Here is a 15,854-nt window from a genome sequence, read left to right as displayed (position 1 = left end):
CTTGCAGAGCTACACAGATAAATGAGTGGGTTGCACTTGAAGGACATTTAATTGATGGTTGCAGAGGCATCTGACATTTGCTCAGGCCATCTTGTTGGAAGAACAAAAGCAAGAACATCCTTTTTATTCTACATTTATTATGATGAAAACAAGGCCCTGTACAATCCACCTTCGCAGTGAGTACAATAATTATTTTACAATTTGTACACATTAGAACATGGTGCTAGTTAGGTTCCACCCATTCAAAAATGAAACCAAGAATGAACCAAAAAACAAAACAAAAAAGAAAAAAACAAAAAAACAACAACAAAAAAAACAACCTGCACCACAGGATGTAGCCATTCAGAGAGCAGCCGCCATTTTGTGGTCACTCATCCAGGCCTGAGTCAAATGTTGTGATGGACCAAAACATCTATGTGGCTTTATATGGGGTTTTAGCCTCTGAAAAAATATTGTGACAATGGCATTGAACAGTATAGGAGGTGCAAGTAATTTCAGGCATTTAACAACCTCAAAAGCAGACGGGTTTGCAAAATAAATTAAGCACTTGTCAAGTTTCCTCAAGTACTCAAAGTGAATTTGAACGCCACTGCCGTAGTAAGCCAGTAAACACTTTGCCCTCCACCTCAAATTCTCAGAAAGGGGAAAGAGTGTCTGTACAGCCATCGTTGTGCAACAAAACACAAACGGAACACAGACATCAACTATTAAAACAGGGGGGTGAATTCAAACGTTTTCTTAAGTCTCCGTGTAGCCACAACATGTCTGCTTAGTAACCACCGAGCAACAAAACTCCTTCAACCATTTGGTCAAACAGGCTCTCACAATTCTCTCCAAAGGCCACAAAAAACATACTTTTGTACAAAACTAGACCTTGCGGTCATTTCTGTTAGCAGAAGAAATCTAATATTGCTAGAAAACTTCCCCATCTTTTGCATGATTTTTTTTCCCCTAACATTTTTTATGGAAGAAAAGTGAAACTTCCCAGTGTATCCCAGAATCAACGATGAGAGCACTTCCAAGTTCATTCAATCGTATAAGCAGTCCACAAAAACAAGGCTCGCTGTTTCTCCCGACTCTATGGTGCATTGAATTCACGTGGTTTACGCTACATAGGTGTACACTTTGCGGTCCTCGGGCGTCCGTGCCAAATATTCCCTCTCAATGAGTCCTTCAATTCGCTTCTTGATGACTACAGGACTGGGGAGGAATCGTGCTCGCAACTGCTGTGTGACCTGGGGGGTAAACACAAAAATAATTGAGTACAAGCCAGAATGTGCCTTGTGAAAGAAAAAAAAAAATCTCCAATCACTTTGCGCCAACGCACCTCTGCTACTAGGACATTGTGCTGCATCTTCTTCCGAGACTTCATGATGCGAACAATAGCAGCTTCAATCTCATGCTTCCTGTCATCGTCCACTTTCTGTCGGGTCTCTTTCCTCTCTGGGTCGGACTCTCCTTGTTTAGCAGCCACTAGGGGGCGCAAATGACAAATGTCAAGACACGGATTCATGAGAAAAATGGAAAATCGACCCTCAATCCATACAGAAAAATTAGTCCTATGCTCCATATCAGGACTTGATCGACTAACATACCTGTCTGGATTTTGACCCGGTGCAGTTTGGAGGTAAACTGGTCATTGACTGTAAACACGTGGCCGTTCTCAATCTCCTTGGACTTGGGCTCCTTGGTGAGGACTCTCTGAGTGGGCTTCCCACACGCCAGCGACTGCAGCGCCCGCACCAGCTCCCTCTCCGGAATATCTGTCTCCTGCTGGATCTCCTGCAGGGTTGGAAACGGACGGAAACATTAAGGTCCCGCATCAGTCGAGGTGTGAGTTGTGTAAGGACAATTGATGACCAACCTCAAAGGTGGACTTTTCTCTGTTGTTGAACAGCATGAGGATGGTCATCTGGAAGGTGGACACCTGCAAGATGTGCTTCCTGGTGTTGGAACCAGTTACCTGGGCTCCCCCAACGCCGACTTCTGACCCATCCTCCTGTTGACACAACATCTGTTATGGCTTCAAAAAAACAAAACCTCTCTTAAAACATATTTTCAGCCGAGTTAACACTCATTTTTGCCAAAGGAAGTTGAGCTATGATATCAAGCAGAGCAAGAAATGATCCCACAGGGTGTTCACCTCTTGATGATGCAACAATCTCTTTCAGTGAACAAGAAATAGAATCAGAAAATGATTATTTGTACGTGAAATACCTTTTTAATCGGCCCATAAAAGGTGGCGTTGAGATCTGCAGAGCCCATGTGATGCTGCAGTGTGAGTTGTCTGCCGCTGTGCTTGCCAAGATAAAACCTACAAGCAGATTGAAGTCGCACAAGATCAACATCAAAGAATCGTCACTGTGGCTTCACGAATCTCCCTTTTGAAACTACACTGGGTGTATAATCAAATTAGCATGTATCCTGTTTGGATATAGATTTGCTGGCAATTGACAAGACATCTCTAGGGACATGATCTGGCCTCAGTAAATCATGAGGTTAAACTGCTTAAACTAAAACAAAATGGAGAAACAAAAACAAAGAAAATGCCATGTTCAACGGGCTGACCTTCTGAAGATTTCAAAAGCACGTCGAGGTGATGGAGGGATGTTGCATTTTGGTGTTGCCGACTGTGTCGGCCAGTAACCTGTTGTCAACACCCTCACAGTGAGATCGACGCCTCCGAGAGACACCTGAGGTCAGAACACAGATTCAATCTCAATTTGTCTTTAGATAATTCGATTATTTTTCAAAATGGTTCAGCACTTTGTGTGTGCTATTATAGGAGGCGGCACTGAGTTGCGGCATGTTGCGTGGGCTCACCGCGGTGGTCTGCAGATGTTGTCTGAACTCATCCATGGTGGTGTTGGAGATGCTCATATCTCGGAACATGCCTTCCAGTTTCGACGTGAACTGACAGCCACACTCAGTCTGACAAAGAATGAACAAAAGGATGACACTCCCAAATTTTACATACATACTAACATTTTCATGATTTACAATCAGCTGATTGTTGAGTGTATGAATTTTGTTCTCTAAACTGGAATCTTGTATTTGTGCCATTTAGTCCGAAAACAAATCCAATTAAGTCCATGCCGGTATATGTCCCACACCTTGAGTTTGGAGATCATATTCTTCTCTGAGTCATCCGAGACGCTCTTGTTGGTGAGCAGCCTGCGCGCCAGATGTTGCTTGTAGTACCTCTCAAACACATCCTTCTCCTGCATAAAGCGGAACAGCACCATGGCCTTGTCCAGAATGGACTCCACCTCTTGCTCTGTCAGCTGAAGATAAGAACAACAAAATGTATACAGTGGTTGCTCGTGAGAAGTCAGCTGACGGACATTGACGAACTCACCCCTTTCACTCCTTTTTTCAGTTTGTCGTCGATGAAGAGTGAGAGGTACTCAGGCGAGCGCGAGTTGAGGTTGAGGAAGTACTCAAAGTCACCGGCAATGGTTTGCTTGAAGAGACGGTCGTTATTGAAAGATTCCTGGAGGAAACGGTCAAAACGCAACTTCAGGTCCAGTAGTCCCTGTGGAAAGAAGAGAGAAGAGTGAGGCATACACAATCAAAGGGACATGGCACCTTCTTATCGAAAACACCTTACACAAAATACCTGACTTCATTCTTACAAGGTCGTGCCAAAAACAGTCAGGAGGGAGTCAGACACCAAAATGTTGTATTCGAATTTGAGGTTTAGAGGAGTCTTATGATCCTGGACTGGACTTGCATTGCAGTGGTGAGCTTCAACATTTTCAACATTTCTTAATGTTGAGTCGCCTTTTCTTCATAACAAAATGTGACTCAGGTGTCTGAGTCATTACCAGGGTTATTATACTGTAATTTTAGAATTTTCATTTTAGTTAGTTTTTATTTCGTTTTGAGTTTTGTTTTTTAAATTTAGTTTGTTTTAATTAGTTTTCAGGGTGATTCTGTTTTTTTGTGTGTTTTTTTTTAAATTAGTTTCAGTTATTTTATAAATATTTAGTTTTAATTTATTTTTAGTTAGTTTCGGTATTTGGTTTTAGTTTAAAAAAAATGTGTATTATTTAAGCGCAATATTTAAAAAACACCATGGGAGTGATGTCATCTGAGAGTGCTTTTCTATTGGCTGCTGCTAGATGACATCACTTTTGTGACACACTTTCAAATGTCCTAATTTCGGCAGTTAACATCAAAATAAATATACCGTACTTAAAATCACATTTAAAATCATCTCCAAATGTTCATGCATTAAATGAATTACCAAAGACTAAAACAAACAAAATTTTTCCTATAATTATAGTTAGTTGTAATTAGTTTTGTAAACATACAATGTAGTTTCAGTTAGTTTTCGTTTTTGAAAAAGCATTTTCGTTTTATTTTTTTTTGTTAGTTTTAATTAACTAAAATAACCTTATATAAAATTACCATAAATGCACTCAATTTACACAAACCTACTTAACACCCTTTAAGGCACTCATTAAAAGTTCAAGATTTCAAAGCTAGTTACAGTACTTAGTACGACAATTTAAAAGAAATCATGACATAGTTTCTTTTCTGATTGGTGCGATAAAAGCTATTTTTCTGAAAACGTTTGTATGTTGCAGTGGTCGAGGTGTACCTGGATGTAGTCCACAGGGTTCTTCCCTTCTCCCTCCTCAGACACGAGAGCCTTGCCTTGCTCCCGAAGGTACGAGCTCATACACTCGCACATGGTCTTCAGTCCATTTGGAACCCGACTGAACAGCTTGTACATACATGCCAGATCTGTGGATCAAACAGGATGTATCACTTGTAGCATAAAAAAAATGAGTTTTTTTTGGTGAACATTAGGGGTGTTAAAAAAAAATCGATTCGGCGATATATCGCGATACTACATCGCGCGATTCTCGAATCGATTCAATACAAAAAAATCGATTTTTTTTTTTTTTTTTTTTTTTTTTTTTAAGAGCTCAGAATTGTTCATTCGGTAGTCTTACCGATTCAACGTCTTATCATCATTGCCTTTTTTTTTTTTTGTGTGTGTGTGTGAATCGATTTTTAAACTTCCATTTTTAATGGAAAAATATTCAACAAAACGTCTGACTTCGGGTTAGGATTCACACCTTGAGCATGGAAGAATGTTATATGAACGGAACATTAAGCCTTAATATTTTATTTTAATGCTGTTCAAACATGAAACAGATTACAACCTCTATAAGACTGAAATTTCAGATAAATAAATAATACATTTTCATATAAATCTTACACTCTACAAGCTTACTGATTAGTATTTTCTAAATTTGAATGAAAAAAAATCGCAACAATCGACTTATAAATTCGTATCGGGATTAATCGGTATCGAATCGAATCGTGACCTGTGAATCGTGATACGAATCGAATCGTCAGGTACTAGGCAATTCACACCCCTAGTGAACATACAGTTGACTGACAAATCAAGTTTTCCATTACATACACTGCATAGTTGTGGTGCACTTGCACTGTGGATTTTTATTTTTTCTGAAAAAGTTCTCTTACCATCGGTTTTGCCATTCTTGAGCATGTGGACCAGACCGGAGTTCTCCATCTCCACAATGGTCTTCATGTGCTTAGATATGAGCTCCCTCTCCACTACCTTGACAATGGGCTCCTCGGTGGACTTATCTAGGCAGTGCATCACCCGCTCAATCTCCTCATTAATCCTGGCTTCGACCTTCTTGATGTACACACTCGCACTGTTTTCGGCAAGAAACTTCTGGCTCTCCATCTAAGAGAAACATGAAATGCAATGTTAATTTTCTTTGTATATTTAGTCATTGCTGAGTCCTGTTCAATTGATTTGTTTTTGACCTAATTTTAAACCTTGTGTCTATCTATTATAATTGCCTATACAGTATTAAGTTTAAACTCAAACAATGTGGGATTTTGGGGGACATTGCCAATATTGGAAGCTTCAACATAATAAATCCAACATATTGGCCAACAATGTATATGAAAGGGGAATATTGATATACACATGATATATACTGTACCATACATTAACACAAATTCATATAATGCCTTGTAGTAATGATGGACGTCGCAGTTATGTGAGAGACATGACTGACCAGCAAAGAAAGTAGTCATACTGCTCATAAAAGGAATTATATATTAATTATGAATTCTGGTGCTTTTTGTTCAGACACCCAATATATGTTATTTTACCGACGACTACTTTCCTGGAATAGGGCTTTGGGCGGCATCTTGCGACAATTTAAGGGCACAAAAAAAAACAACACAACATTTTCAACAGATACCTGAGCAGGTTTCCACAGAAAAAAAGAAACGTGTTCATAGGACAGACCTGGAAAAACTCTGCAGACATTTCTAAGAAAGGTGCTTCAAAGTCCTCTTCATAAACCGATCTGCCTTCGAGACCGAGGATCATCAACATTTGGCAGGCATTTTTGATCGCGCCCCTAATGGAGAGTCGAAGCAGACCAAACATTAATTCCAAATAAATTCTGCTCACTCAAACACAAGGACAATAAATGCAGAAAAAGATATTTGGTCTTCTACCTGTCCACCACCTCCCCCTTTCTTTCACGTGCGATCATGTCCAGTAGTGTTTGTCGGAGGTGATCTCTGATACACCCGTAGCGGACAACCTGATCCCTGAATATGATGAGACCCAAGTTGTAGACATTCTCCACGTTGTTCTGCTGCACATAAACTCGGTCCTGTGGAGGAGCAGAAAAGACAAGTGTGTTTTTGATGGTGGTCTCAAGGTGCTCGGTGAGGCCGAGAGAAAACATCAGCTGACCATGTACATCAGGATGTCCCGGATCATCACCATTGCAGTCTGATGGTCATTCCAAGCCTGGTTTAAGGTTTGGAGGAAGTTGTTGTTCAGGGAGTTGAGGACATCTTCTCGTACCTTTTGGGGTGGGGAAAGTGTACAATTGAACAGAAAACTGCACATTACGCAAACATTCTTATGTCTTTCCTGTCTTCCTTTACAAAGATGATCCTTAATTATATCTTACAACTCCACTAGAAGACATTCAGCAGTGTGATAGGAGTCCCTGCAGTGTGACTCAGCAGAAGAGAGAGGAAAAAAAGCTAACGTCACAGTAGATTTTAAGGGCACGCTGACCTCCCCTTTTTCTTTCCTACTGGAGTGTTGATGGGTAATCGCAGGTGCTCCTTCCCCTTCATGAGATCAAACTACACAAACCATTTTCACATCCACATATAGATGTCCTGCTGACAAATCTGACTAGGAAGTCAAATGCAATACATGTTTTATAGTAAACGCATTTGTGTGGGGGTACAATAATCGATGGACAACAAGAAACCTCACAACGGTCCTGATCAATTGAATCAGGTGTGTTGAAGGAGGGAAACATCTATACAAGCATGATAGGGGCCCTCGAGGATCAGAGTTAGTTACCGCTGTTCTGAATTTTAATATTACTTACTGTTGCGATTTGTGAAGTTGGTCAATTGAATATATTCAAAAGGTCAAGCATTAAAGCATGTAAAAAAAAAAAATGTTTGTGACCACGCCATAAAAAAATAGTATTTAAATTGTGGATATCAAACTGTTATGGTGTGTCAAAGTCAGCATTGGTCAGTGCGATTCTACGACTCAAGTGTGTTTGTTTTGCTTTTACAACAGCACTTTTTGCCCAAAAGAAGGGCAGAGGAGTAGAAGTAAGTGGATTTATTTAAAGTAGAAAGACTGGTGGTTCCTGGAAAAGTAACTGATTCAGAACAAAGCTTTTATTTTGCTAAAATTTAATTTATATTGTTCCCATTCCTGTGTACATGATAGGATTGATTCTGAGCCAAAGCCAGTATTGATGAACTTTCTTCAAACTACAGCCTCTGGGCAATTTGAAGCTGAAGCCTGCTAACCATTTTTTTAGCATCTCATGGCATATAACAAAAATAGCACTTGACACTATTATTTTTATTAGGAAAAAAATCCATGTCTTGTTCACTTACACAACAATTGCATTTGTGAGTTGCTTGTTCTTCATTGTACTTCTCAAAAACAAACATCTCAGCTTTATATTAATCGTTCTACAAGTTCAGTGTAGAAAGTGAAAATTCTTTAACTGTTTGTAAAGTCTTACTTTGTTAATCAAATGTTCGGTGACAACCTCCCGCAGTCCGGTGTAAAGCTTCTCTCCGTGTTTGTGGAGCACCATGGTATAGGCGTTCCTGTAAAGCTCCTCAAAGCTCAGGCCACTGTTGTTCTTCCTCTGAATCTCCTGAATAGCATTCTTCAAGAGGTCCCATATGTTGTTCACATACTTCTCATCCATAGTCATCTGCAAGGCAACAGGACATCAATCATGTTGTCATAGCTTTATGCCAAAATTATAAGTGAATCTTGCATTTGTCCTGTTATGGCATTCAAATTGTAAATTTCCTCTCTAAATCATCATTATTATTTTACACTGTGATTCCATCCATTTTTTTTTTAAAGAATCTGACTTAACTCTCCTAAGTTAATTCGCATTATGTATCTTTTCAATGTGGTCGAACACTTCTTAGTACACAACAAATGCGCTACCTTAACAAAGACGTGCTCCAGGAAATGCTGCAAATGAGAGCTTACTCACGTCACAGTGTCAAACTATGACTCATCTTAATGAAACTTAACAGGAGATTAATTCTACTAATCAAACAGTGTTTTGTCACATAAGGAACTGTTGGTGCGAGTGTTATGTGCCTGTTGTCGCCAAATAAGATGGTCAATGGATAATCATTTTGGAAGCAAAATGAAATAGATGAGTAGAGTTAAGATCTATCCACCCATAAATGTCACAATGTAATGCAATAGACACATGAACGTCAATGCAAAATCAGTTTGTTAAAATGTTGGATTGGAAAAAAATCCGACCCTGGCATTCTCCATTCTGTAGGCAGAGGCTAAAGTATGCCGTTAGATTGGTGCCACAATTCCAAGCACGTTAAGGCAAGGCAAGGCAAGGCAAGCCAAGTCTATTTGTATAGCACATTTCATACACAAGGCAACTCAATGTCTTTACACAAGGAAAGGCAACACATAAGCATCAAGAAACAGTAGTTAACATTCAGAGGAAGGAAAAATAAATGAAAATAGGTTACAAAATTTACTAAAAATAATATACAAAAACAATATTAAAACATTATTCAACAAACTTTAAAACATTTAGCACAAGGAAGTTTAAAATAATAAAAATAATAATTAAACAGGAAAACAAAACAAAAAAAACGTAAAGTTAAGAGGAAATTTGGAGCACAAGAATGTGTTTTGAGCACAGCCAAGTTACTGAGTGCTCGTCTGCCCATCCGAAGAAGCCGCTTGAACCGACAAAGAAGTGTGCACACACGCACGTCGTCAGAAATTGTGGCTTAGTTTTGTTCAAATAAATGACCAGTCGCTTCAGTGTAACTCCTGCAATGAGATTATATTGTGCTTAACAACACCTCCGGATAGATACATAGAGTTGAATTCAAAGAATTTTTTGTCCCTGACATGCTACCTTCAGTGTTATTTTTATTTTTATTTTTTGACGCTCAACACCACCATAAAGTCACAATCAGGTAAAAAAATTACTTGTCCTATGGCAATAATTAGCCCACTAACAAGTTAAAATACTTATGATGGTTGGTCAACTGTAACGCATGCAATCCAAGAGTATTTGTTCGCTACACGTCCGTTGTATGAACAATGAATGAAGGTTAATGTATCAATGATGGGAGTCTTTTGCAAATAAGCATTTATTTATGGCACTGTGTTTGCTCTTCTATTCTTTTTTTTGAAGGGATGTTAAGCAGGGCACTCTAATTTGCTGCTTGCAGAGCTAAATAAACAAGCCACCTCTTAAGTGCTTCCAATTACAATTTTTTTTCCCTCCTTGCAAGTTATGCATGGAGGAGAGATAGTGGGATGTTAGGCAAGACACAGGTGCCTTTGCATTATCCGTTCAAAAAAATAACATATCCATCTGTAAGTGCCAGCATGTACTAGTTAGCCCCGAGGGCAACACAAGTAGCTCGTAGGGCTGCCCAAAAATTAGCGCACCAGACTTGACTTGGTAATAATTAAAACAGAATAACATAAACATTTATTTCTTTATTTAAACTTAACATACACATGTTTTCTTAATGTAGCAAATATACTTTGTTTTGTATAAATAAAAAAGCTTGTGTTTAATGGGGAAAAAAAAATGCTATTTAGACACATATTTCAAAAAAACACATTTTGGAGCTATAACTTGTCTTTTTTTTTTGACGGGACGTCAAAGCAGGGCAGTACATGGTTGGCTGCTTGCAGATTTGATTAAACGAGCCTCCTATTTGAAGTTATTGCCTCCAATTAACTTTTTTTCTCTCCTTCTTGCAAGTCAGGCATGGAAGTGGAGGAGAGTCAGCGGGATGTTCGGCGAGACACAGATGCATTTGCATTATCCACTAAAATAAATAAATAAATATATAACATATACATGTGTAGGTGCACTGCCAGCAAGTACTAGTTAGCCCCAATGGTAACACGAGTAGCCCACAGGGCTACTCAAAAAATAGTGCACCAGTGATGGGACACTGACTTGGTAAGAATTAAAACAGAATTATAATAACATTAGAATTTATTTCTTTATTTAAACTTTACATACATACGTTTTCTTAATGTAGAAAATATGTTTTGTATAAATAAAAAAGCTTGTGTTGAATGAAAAAAAAGAGCTATTTATTTACACAAATATTTCAAAAAAGGATATTTTCGAGCTAGAATTTTAATACTTACAGGGCTCTACACTAACTTTTCCACTACTAGCACTGGTGCGAGTAACATTTTTAGTTGCTCGCACAGCACAGGATTTGGTCGCACCATTTTTTGTGGAGGTGCAGCATGACCTTAGGCATACGCAACTCGATATATTTGCAAAATATTTAATTGGAATGCGAGGTTTGCCTGCAACGGCAGTGGCTATCAAAACAAGTCAATAATTTCGTATAACTTAACACGTCAACATTATTTTGTTTAGCTCAGTAAAAGTCAGTACTTTTTTTTCCCCTTCACCTGCTCCTCGGCCGATGTTCCCCTGACCTTTTCATCTGTATGCTGTCCTCGCTCCGACGCTTCTAGATTTCACCAGCTAGGCAGAGAGTTAACGATTTCCAAATAACCAGACTTTGTTTTCCTTTTGTGCTGTTAATTTGAACAATGGCCTCTGACCATTACCCTCTTTAAGTCGTAAAACTAGAAAATAAAATAAACAATGTAGCTAACTATATATATACGACACACTTTCATTCTAGTAGCTAGTTACATTGCACATTCAACAGTCTCTAATTGTCCTAATTAACTAAAAATAAATCTACAGTGTTTTTTATATTGACATCGCATGTACTTACGGACAATTGTCATCCAAAGCAACAACAAAAATAAGTAGGCCTGGGTTTAAAACATCGATATATCGATATCGTATTGATACGCCTTTTCATATCCCAGTATCGATACATAAAAACATGTATCGATAACCCCCCACCCCACCCCCACGCACACACGACACATCCAACACACACAAACAAACGCTCCCGAGCCCGCACCACTTACACGGAGGAAGCTAGTATCGATCGTCTCCCCAGCCACCCCCTTGCCTCAACCGCCACTGGAACATTTGCGTAAAAACTGTGACAACACCGTGAATGTCGTGTCACTTTATTTACACAGCCTGTACTGTGGCTGTAATTGATTTAAATGATTATGTATTGTTTGTAGACGGCCATGTTAAATAAAATTAATTTTCAATGGAACTGCCATGGATTAAATTCTTAATGTAAATATTTATATTTTTACTAATGCATTAAATTAGAGCAAAAGGTTTCTACTATTTACAGCACTGGTACTTTTGATTGTCTAAAATAGGTGCAGCATGAATTCCTCAATGGGGTATATGCCACGGAAGAGGCGGGACTGTTTTTGCACATCAGTTTGGATCCGGTCCGGGTTGCAAACGCGCAACCGAGGGGCACAAAGTTGGCAGCATAAGTATTTTGACGCAGCCCACACGTCGCAAACCGAACCGGAACCAGACTGATGTGCAAAAACAGTCCCGCCTCTTCCGTAGTATATACCCCATTGAATCGAAAATCGTTGTGAATAGTGAATCGAATCGAATCCGGCCCTTGTGAATCGAATTCATTCGGGAAATCTGAATCACTGCCGCTTTTCCCTAAGCCCCGCACGGCAAGGTACCACACCACAACCGCCTCCATTGCTTTTCCGTTACAGGAGGCGCGCGGCGGGAAGGGGGCGGGATCATTTGAACTCTCCAAGCCAAGCCAAGCCAAGCCAAAACATTTCAGAAGTGGCAAGTCACGCCAACATTGAACCATATTTACAATTTAACATGGACCACCATGGATGAAATATTGCGATTCACGACCGGCTCACGAGTCGCAAAGCTATTTGTGAATGGAGAGCTTTGCCGCCGCGGGACAAAAAATAAATAAATAAAAATGCCACTTGGGTGTGGAACCGGTCCGGTGGAAAAGTGCCATATTATACATGTTTGTATGTAAATTGTAGTCTGCACGGTGCGCATGTAGACGTATACTGTGCTGATCAGGTAGTAGCCAGCCAATCACATTGCAGCGGGTCATGTTTCACTCAAATACTATTGGATTGTGGGTCGGCGCACGTCGGCGCGCTCTCGTTGCTGTGGGAGACCCAGCGGAGGACATGGCGACTTTCGAATGTACGTTTGTGCAGAGGGAACATTCATGCGCTAGCGCTATTTTTCTTCACCAGCACGCAGTTGAAAGTTTCCCGCATTTGCGAGTGCAATGCTCGCACTGTCGAGCCCTGAGTTGACTTTTTATTTATTTATTTATTTTTTTGAGGGGACGTCGAAGCAAGGCTGCTTGATTGGTTGCTTGCAGATTTGATTAAACGAGCCTCCTATTTGAAGTTATTGCCTCCAATTAACTTTTTTCTCTCTCCTTCTTGCAAGTCATGCATGGAAGTGGCGGGAGTGAGAAAGGTTAGACAAAAGAGACACAGCTACACTGATGCTTAAAAAAAGAAGAGGGCATGTGTAGATGCCAGGGTGTATTCGTTAGCCCAAGGGCAACATGAGTAGCCCACATGTATGTTGTACAAATAGAAGCATATTAACATTTATTTCTTTGAATTTAACCTGGTATATTTCATAATGTACCAAATAGTCTATATTTTGTTTAAACATAAAATAGCTTGTGTTCAATGGGGAAATATGCTGATTTCATTTACCCAAATGTTTTTTTTTAAAGGACATTTAAGAGCTGCAATTTTAATACCGCAATACTTTTGTTCACATTTACCATACTGTCAGAGTCCAATATCAGCCAATGCCTAATTACAATTATTTTTTTCCAACAGTGATTTTATTTTGGGGCATTCACAACCTTCATGGAGTCTTGCCAAAAGGTAAGCCCAACATATAAATACTTGATGCCAATGGGCCTTATCAACAGGTTCACCCGTTCCTGATCACGTAAACAACAGTTAGGCAGTGTGAGGGCACGGTCACACAGTTCAGGCCATCATTAGAACACTAAAAGCAGCCAGAAGTCCATTTGGATGATACTCAAGCTGCCTCAGCCAGTTCCACGAATGAATTTCTATTTTACGCTAAATGAGGTCAGCTGAATCCGAGGTCCTCCGATGACTTGCAGACAAAGGGAGTGTCAGGTGGACGGATAAGATTCCTCAACACCACTGCAATTCCAAAATATCGATCCACTGAGTTAGGATCTTGTATACATGACATTACTGCATTTGCACGCCCAGGACAATGCTAACTGCACGAAGAATTGCTAGCATCGATCTAAATGTAGCGACGTCTGTTTGTTCTTGTACGTCGCTGATATGTAAGCTGACATTATAATGCATAGATTTCAGTTACAATAAACGTTCGAATTAAGTTATATCGGCGTTTGGCATTTTATTGTCAAAGCCAAAAATAGCCAAAACAACAAGTGTCACGAGTCAAGCTAACGTTAGCATCAGACCCATCCGACCACTAAGCTAACGTTAGCGAGTTTTTTAAGCTATTGTCGAAAGCATTTTATGAAACGTTCCCTATGAGGAAAATAATACATGCATGCCAGCTAAAGAGCTACAATGTGTGGGGGTAGGACGCGATTTGACGGCCGCCACCGTTTACTCCTAGTCATTTACTGCTCAGCTGGTTAGCTTCAGAGCTACAAGCCAGCAGCCTGAGACCACGGCGATCGAGTCACCGCCTGGCGGGCAGGCAAGGCATCGTCTCCGGCGTTCACTTACAGGAAAGGCCCGTATCCTCATTTTGGTGTCCTTCTTGGTGCCGCCTTTGCTGAGATTAGACATGGTTGCCTCGTCCGTGGGCTCTGTATTCACATTAAAAAGTTCTCCAGGGAGGGACGGGGCGACTACTGGTTACTGGAGCAGCCGACTAGTTTTCACTCGACCTCGTAGCTCCACGTCCCGACGCAGTAAGTTTATTGTTGACACTGACAGCCGAATTCGCTAGTAGTACTTGGCTCAGCAATGGCGGACGAGCTACAAGTCTCATTGCGCAGAGCTCACGCGCTTCAACTCACGCGAGACTTGCGGAAAAGATGGCATTGCACCTGAAAATGAACGCACACACTTTATGATTTTACTTGCATTCAAGCATCAATAGTCTTTCATCGGATGGTTTGATTTACTACTCAAATTGCACAAGTAGCATGTGAATGGTATTTTTTTCTTCTAAACCACTCACTCACGCACAAGGTTACTTCATGTAAGCCACATGGGGTCTCCCAGGCGGAGGCGCCAACCGGCACCGAAGGCAAGTGACGGTTACACTCCTCCACCTGGAGCCCGCATGTGAATGTATTTACACTATAGAACCTTCCAGTGTGACATCACGTTAGTGCGCCCCTAGCGGTGATGGTCAGCGCGTCAACGCGAGTGAATTAGAAAGCAATCAGTGTGAGCTAGAAAATAGGTCATACAGTTGATAAATCAACCAATGCTATGGTGAACTTGTGCAGGGCCGACGGATGCTCTAATATCTCAAAGGGAGATGATTCTTTCGGCTGCCGGCAGTGATGCTAAACCAGACGGAAGACAGTGAGGAATAAAAGACTGGCACGGTGGCTCGCGTGAAAGTACGACGCAACTTTTTATTTATTTATTTAGCTAGCTAGCCGCGGTTTTTTTTGTTTGTTTTTGTGACACTTGACATATATATATATATATATATATATATATATATATATATATATATATATATATATATATATATATATATATATATATATATATATATATATATATATATATATACTTTTAACGAAAACGCTCGCCGAAAATCAAGCTTTCTACATTCATTTGTTATGGGATGTTTGCCGTTCTGGGAGGCGCCGCGGACCGGACACAAACTATTTCATGAATAACGTTTTAAACCATGCAGCAACCCGTGTCAACCAAAAGATAAATAGAACATACATTTGCTGCTACGAGACAAACATTGTCGTGTTGAACGCAGCCAATATCCTTCACCTATCCAGACACAAAATAGTTATAAGAATCCAGGCTCTTGATGGCGTCAAAGTCCTCCCATGTGTAGGCGCTTTTCTCCACAATGAGATAATTTAAAATATTGCGATAAGTTACTTGGGGGAACGTTGTGGCTTGCTTTGATCAGGCCGATGGTGAAAGTAGATGGATCTTCCCCTCCAACAAACTCCATCTTTTGCCAATACCGGTTAAGAACGGCTGGTTCTAGTGTGTCGCGATAACTATGGACGTTTTTGGTACATTTGTCATGTTTGGACGAATAGTTCACCGAAAATACTACTCCCTTCGTATCTTTCTACGGTTGTTTGTACATTAAGAGGTT

The 15,854-nt window shown here is 40.1% G+C and overlaps 1 protein-coding gene across 2 annotated transcripts; it reads right to left on the bottom strand.

Annotated features, from left to right (window-relative positions):
• Nucleotides 1–117: 117 nt before the first annotated feature.
• Nucleotides 118–15,853, bottom strand: cul3b (cullin 3b). Of its 2 annotated transcripts, XM_077540314.1 has the most exons (17): nt 15,461–15,852; nt 14,270–14,595; nt 8,085–8,282; nt 6,767–6,880; nt 6,523–6,683; nt 6,308–6,422; nt 5,503–5,731; nt 4,607–4,752; nt 3,359–3,535; nt 3,114–3,284; nt 2,824–2,931; nt 2,569–2,693; nt 2,218–2,314; nt 1,865–1,999; nt 1,596–1,782; nt 1,328–1,473; nt 118–1,235 (listed from the first exon to the last, which is right to left on the bottom strand). In XM_077540314.1, exons 2-17 carry the CDS (start codon nt 14,330–14,332, stop codon nt 1,104–1,106), a joined length of 2,304 nt encoding a protein of 767 aa, XP_077396440.1. In that variant the 5' UTR covers nt 14,333–14,595; nt 15,461–15,852; the 3' UTR covers nt 118–1,103. The 2 variants fall into 2 exon arrangements, with proteins under 2 accessions (XP_077396440.1, XP_077396441.1); XM_077540315.1 differs by lacking the exon at nt 14,270–14,595 and having other exon boundaries at nt 15,461–15,853.
• Between the last annotated feature and the right edge of the window lies 1 nt (nt 15,854).

Source organism: Festucalex cinctus, chromosome 13, assembly GCF_051991245.1.
Source record: "Festucalex cinctus isolate MCC-2025b chromosome 13, RoL_Fcin_1.0, whole genome shotgun sequence".
Classification (NCBI taxonomy): domain Eukaryota; kingdom Metazoa; phylum Chordata; class Actinopteri; order Syngnathiformes; family Syngnathidae; genus Festucalex; species Festucalex cinctus.
Note: the sequence above shows the minus strand (reverse complement) of the source record. Positions and strands in the feature narration are given on the sequence as shown.

Bases quoted from the DNA above. Each gene is read 5' to 3' on its own strand.
- cul3b (XM_077540314.1), bottom strand. From the start codon at position 14,332: ATGTCTAATCTCAGCAAAGGCGGCACCAAGAAGGACACCAAAATGAGG. The intron at 6,881-8,084 runs GTAAGACTTTAC...CCACCCCAAAAG, and splicing joins CCGAACATTTGATTAACAAA to GTACGAGAAGATGTCCTCAA. The intron at 6,684-6,766 runs GTCAGCTGATGT...GCTCCTCCACAG, and splicing joins GGGACATCCTGATGTACATG to GACCGAGTTTATGTGCAGCA.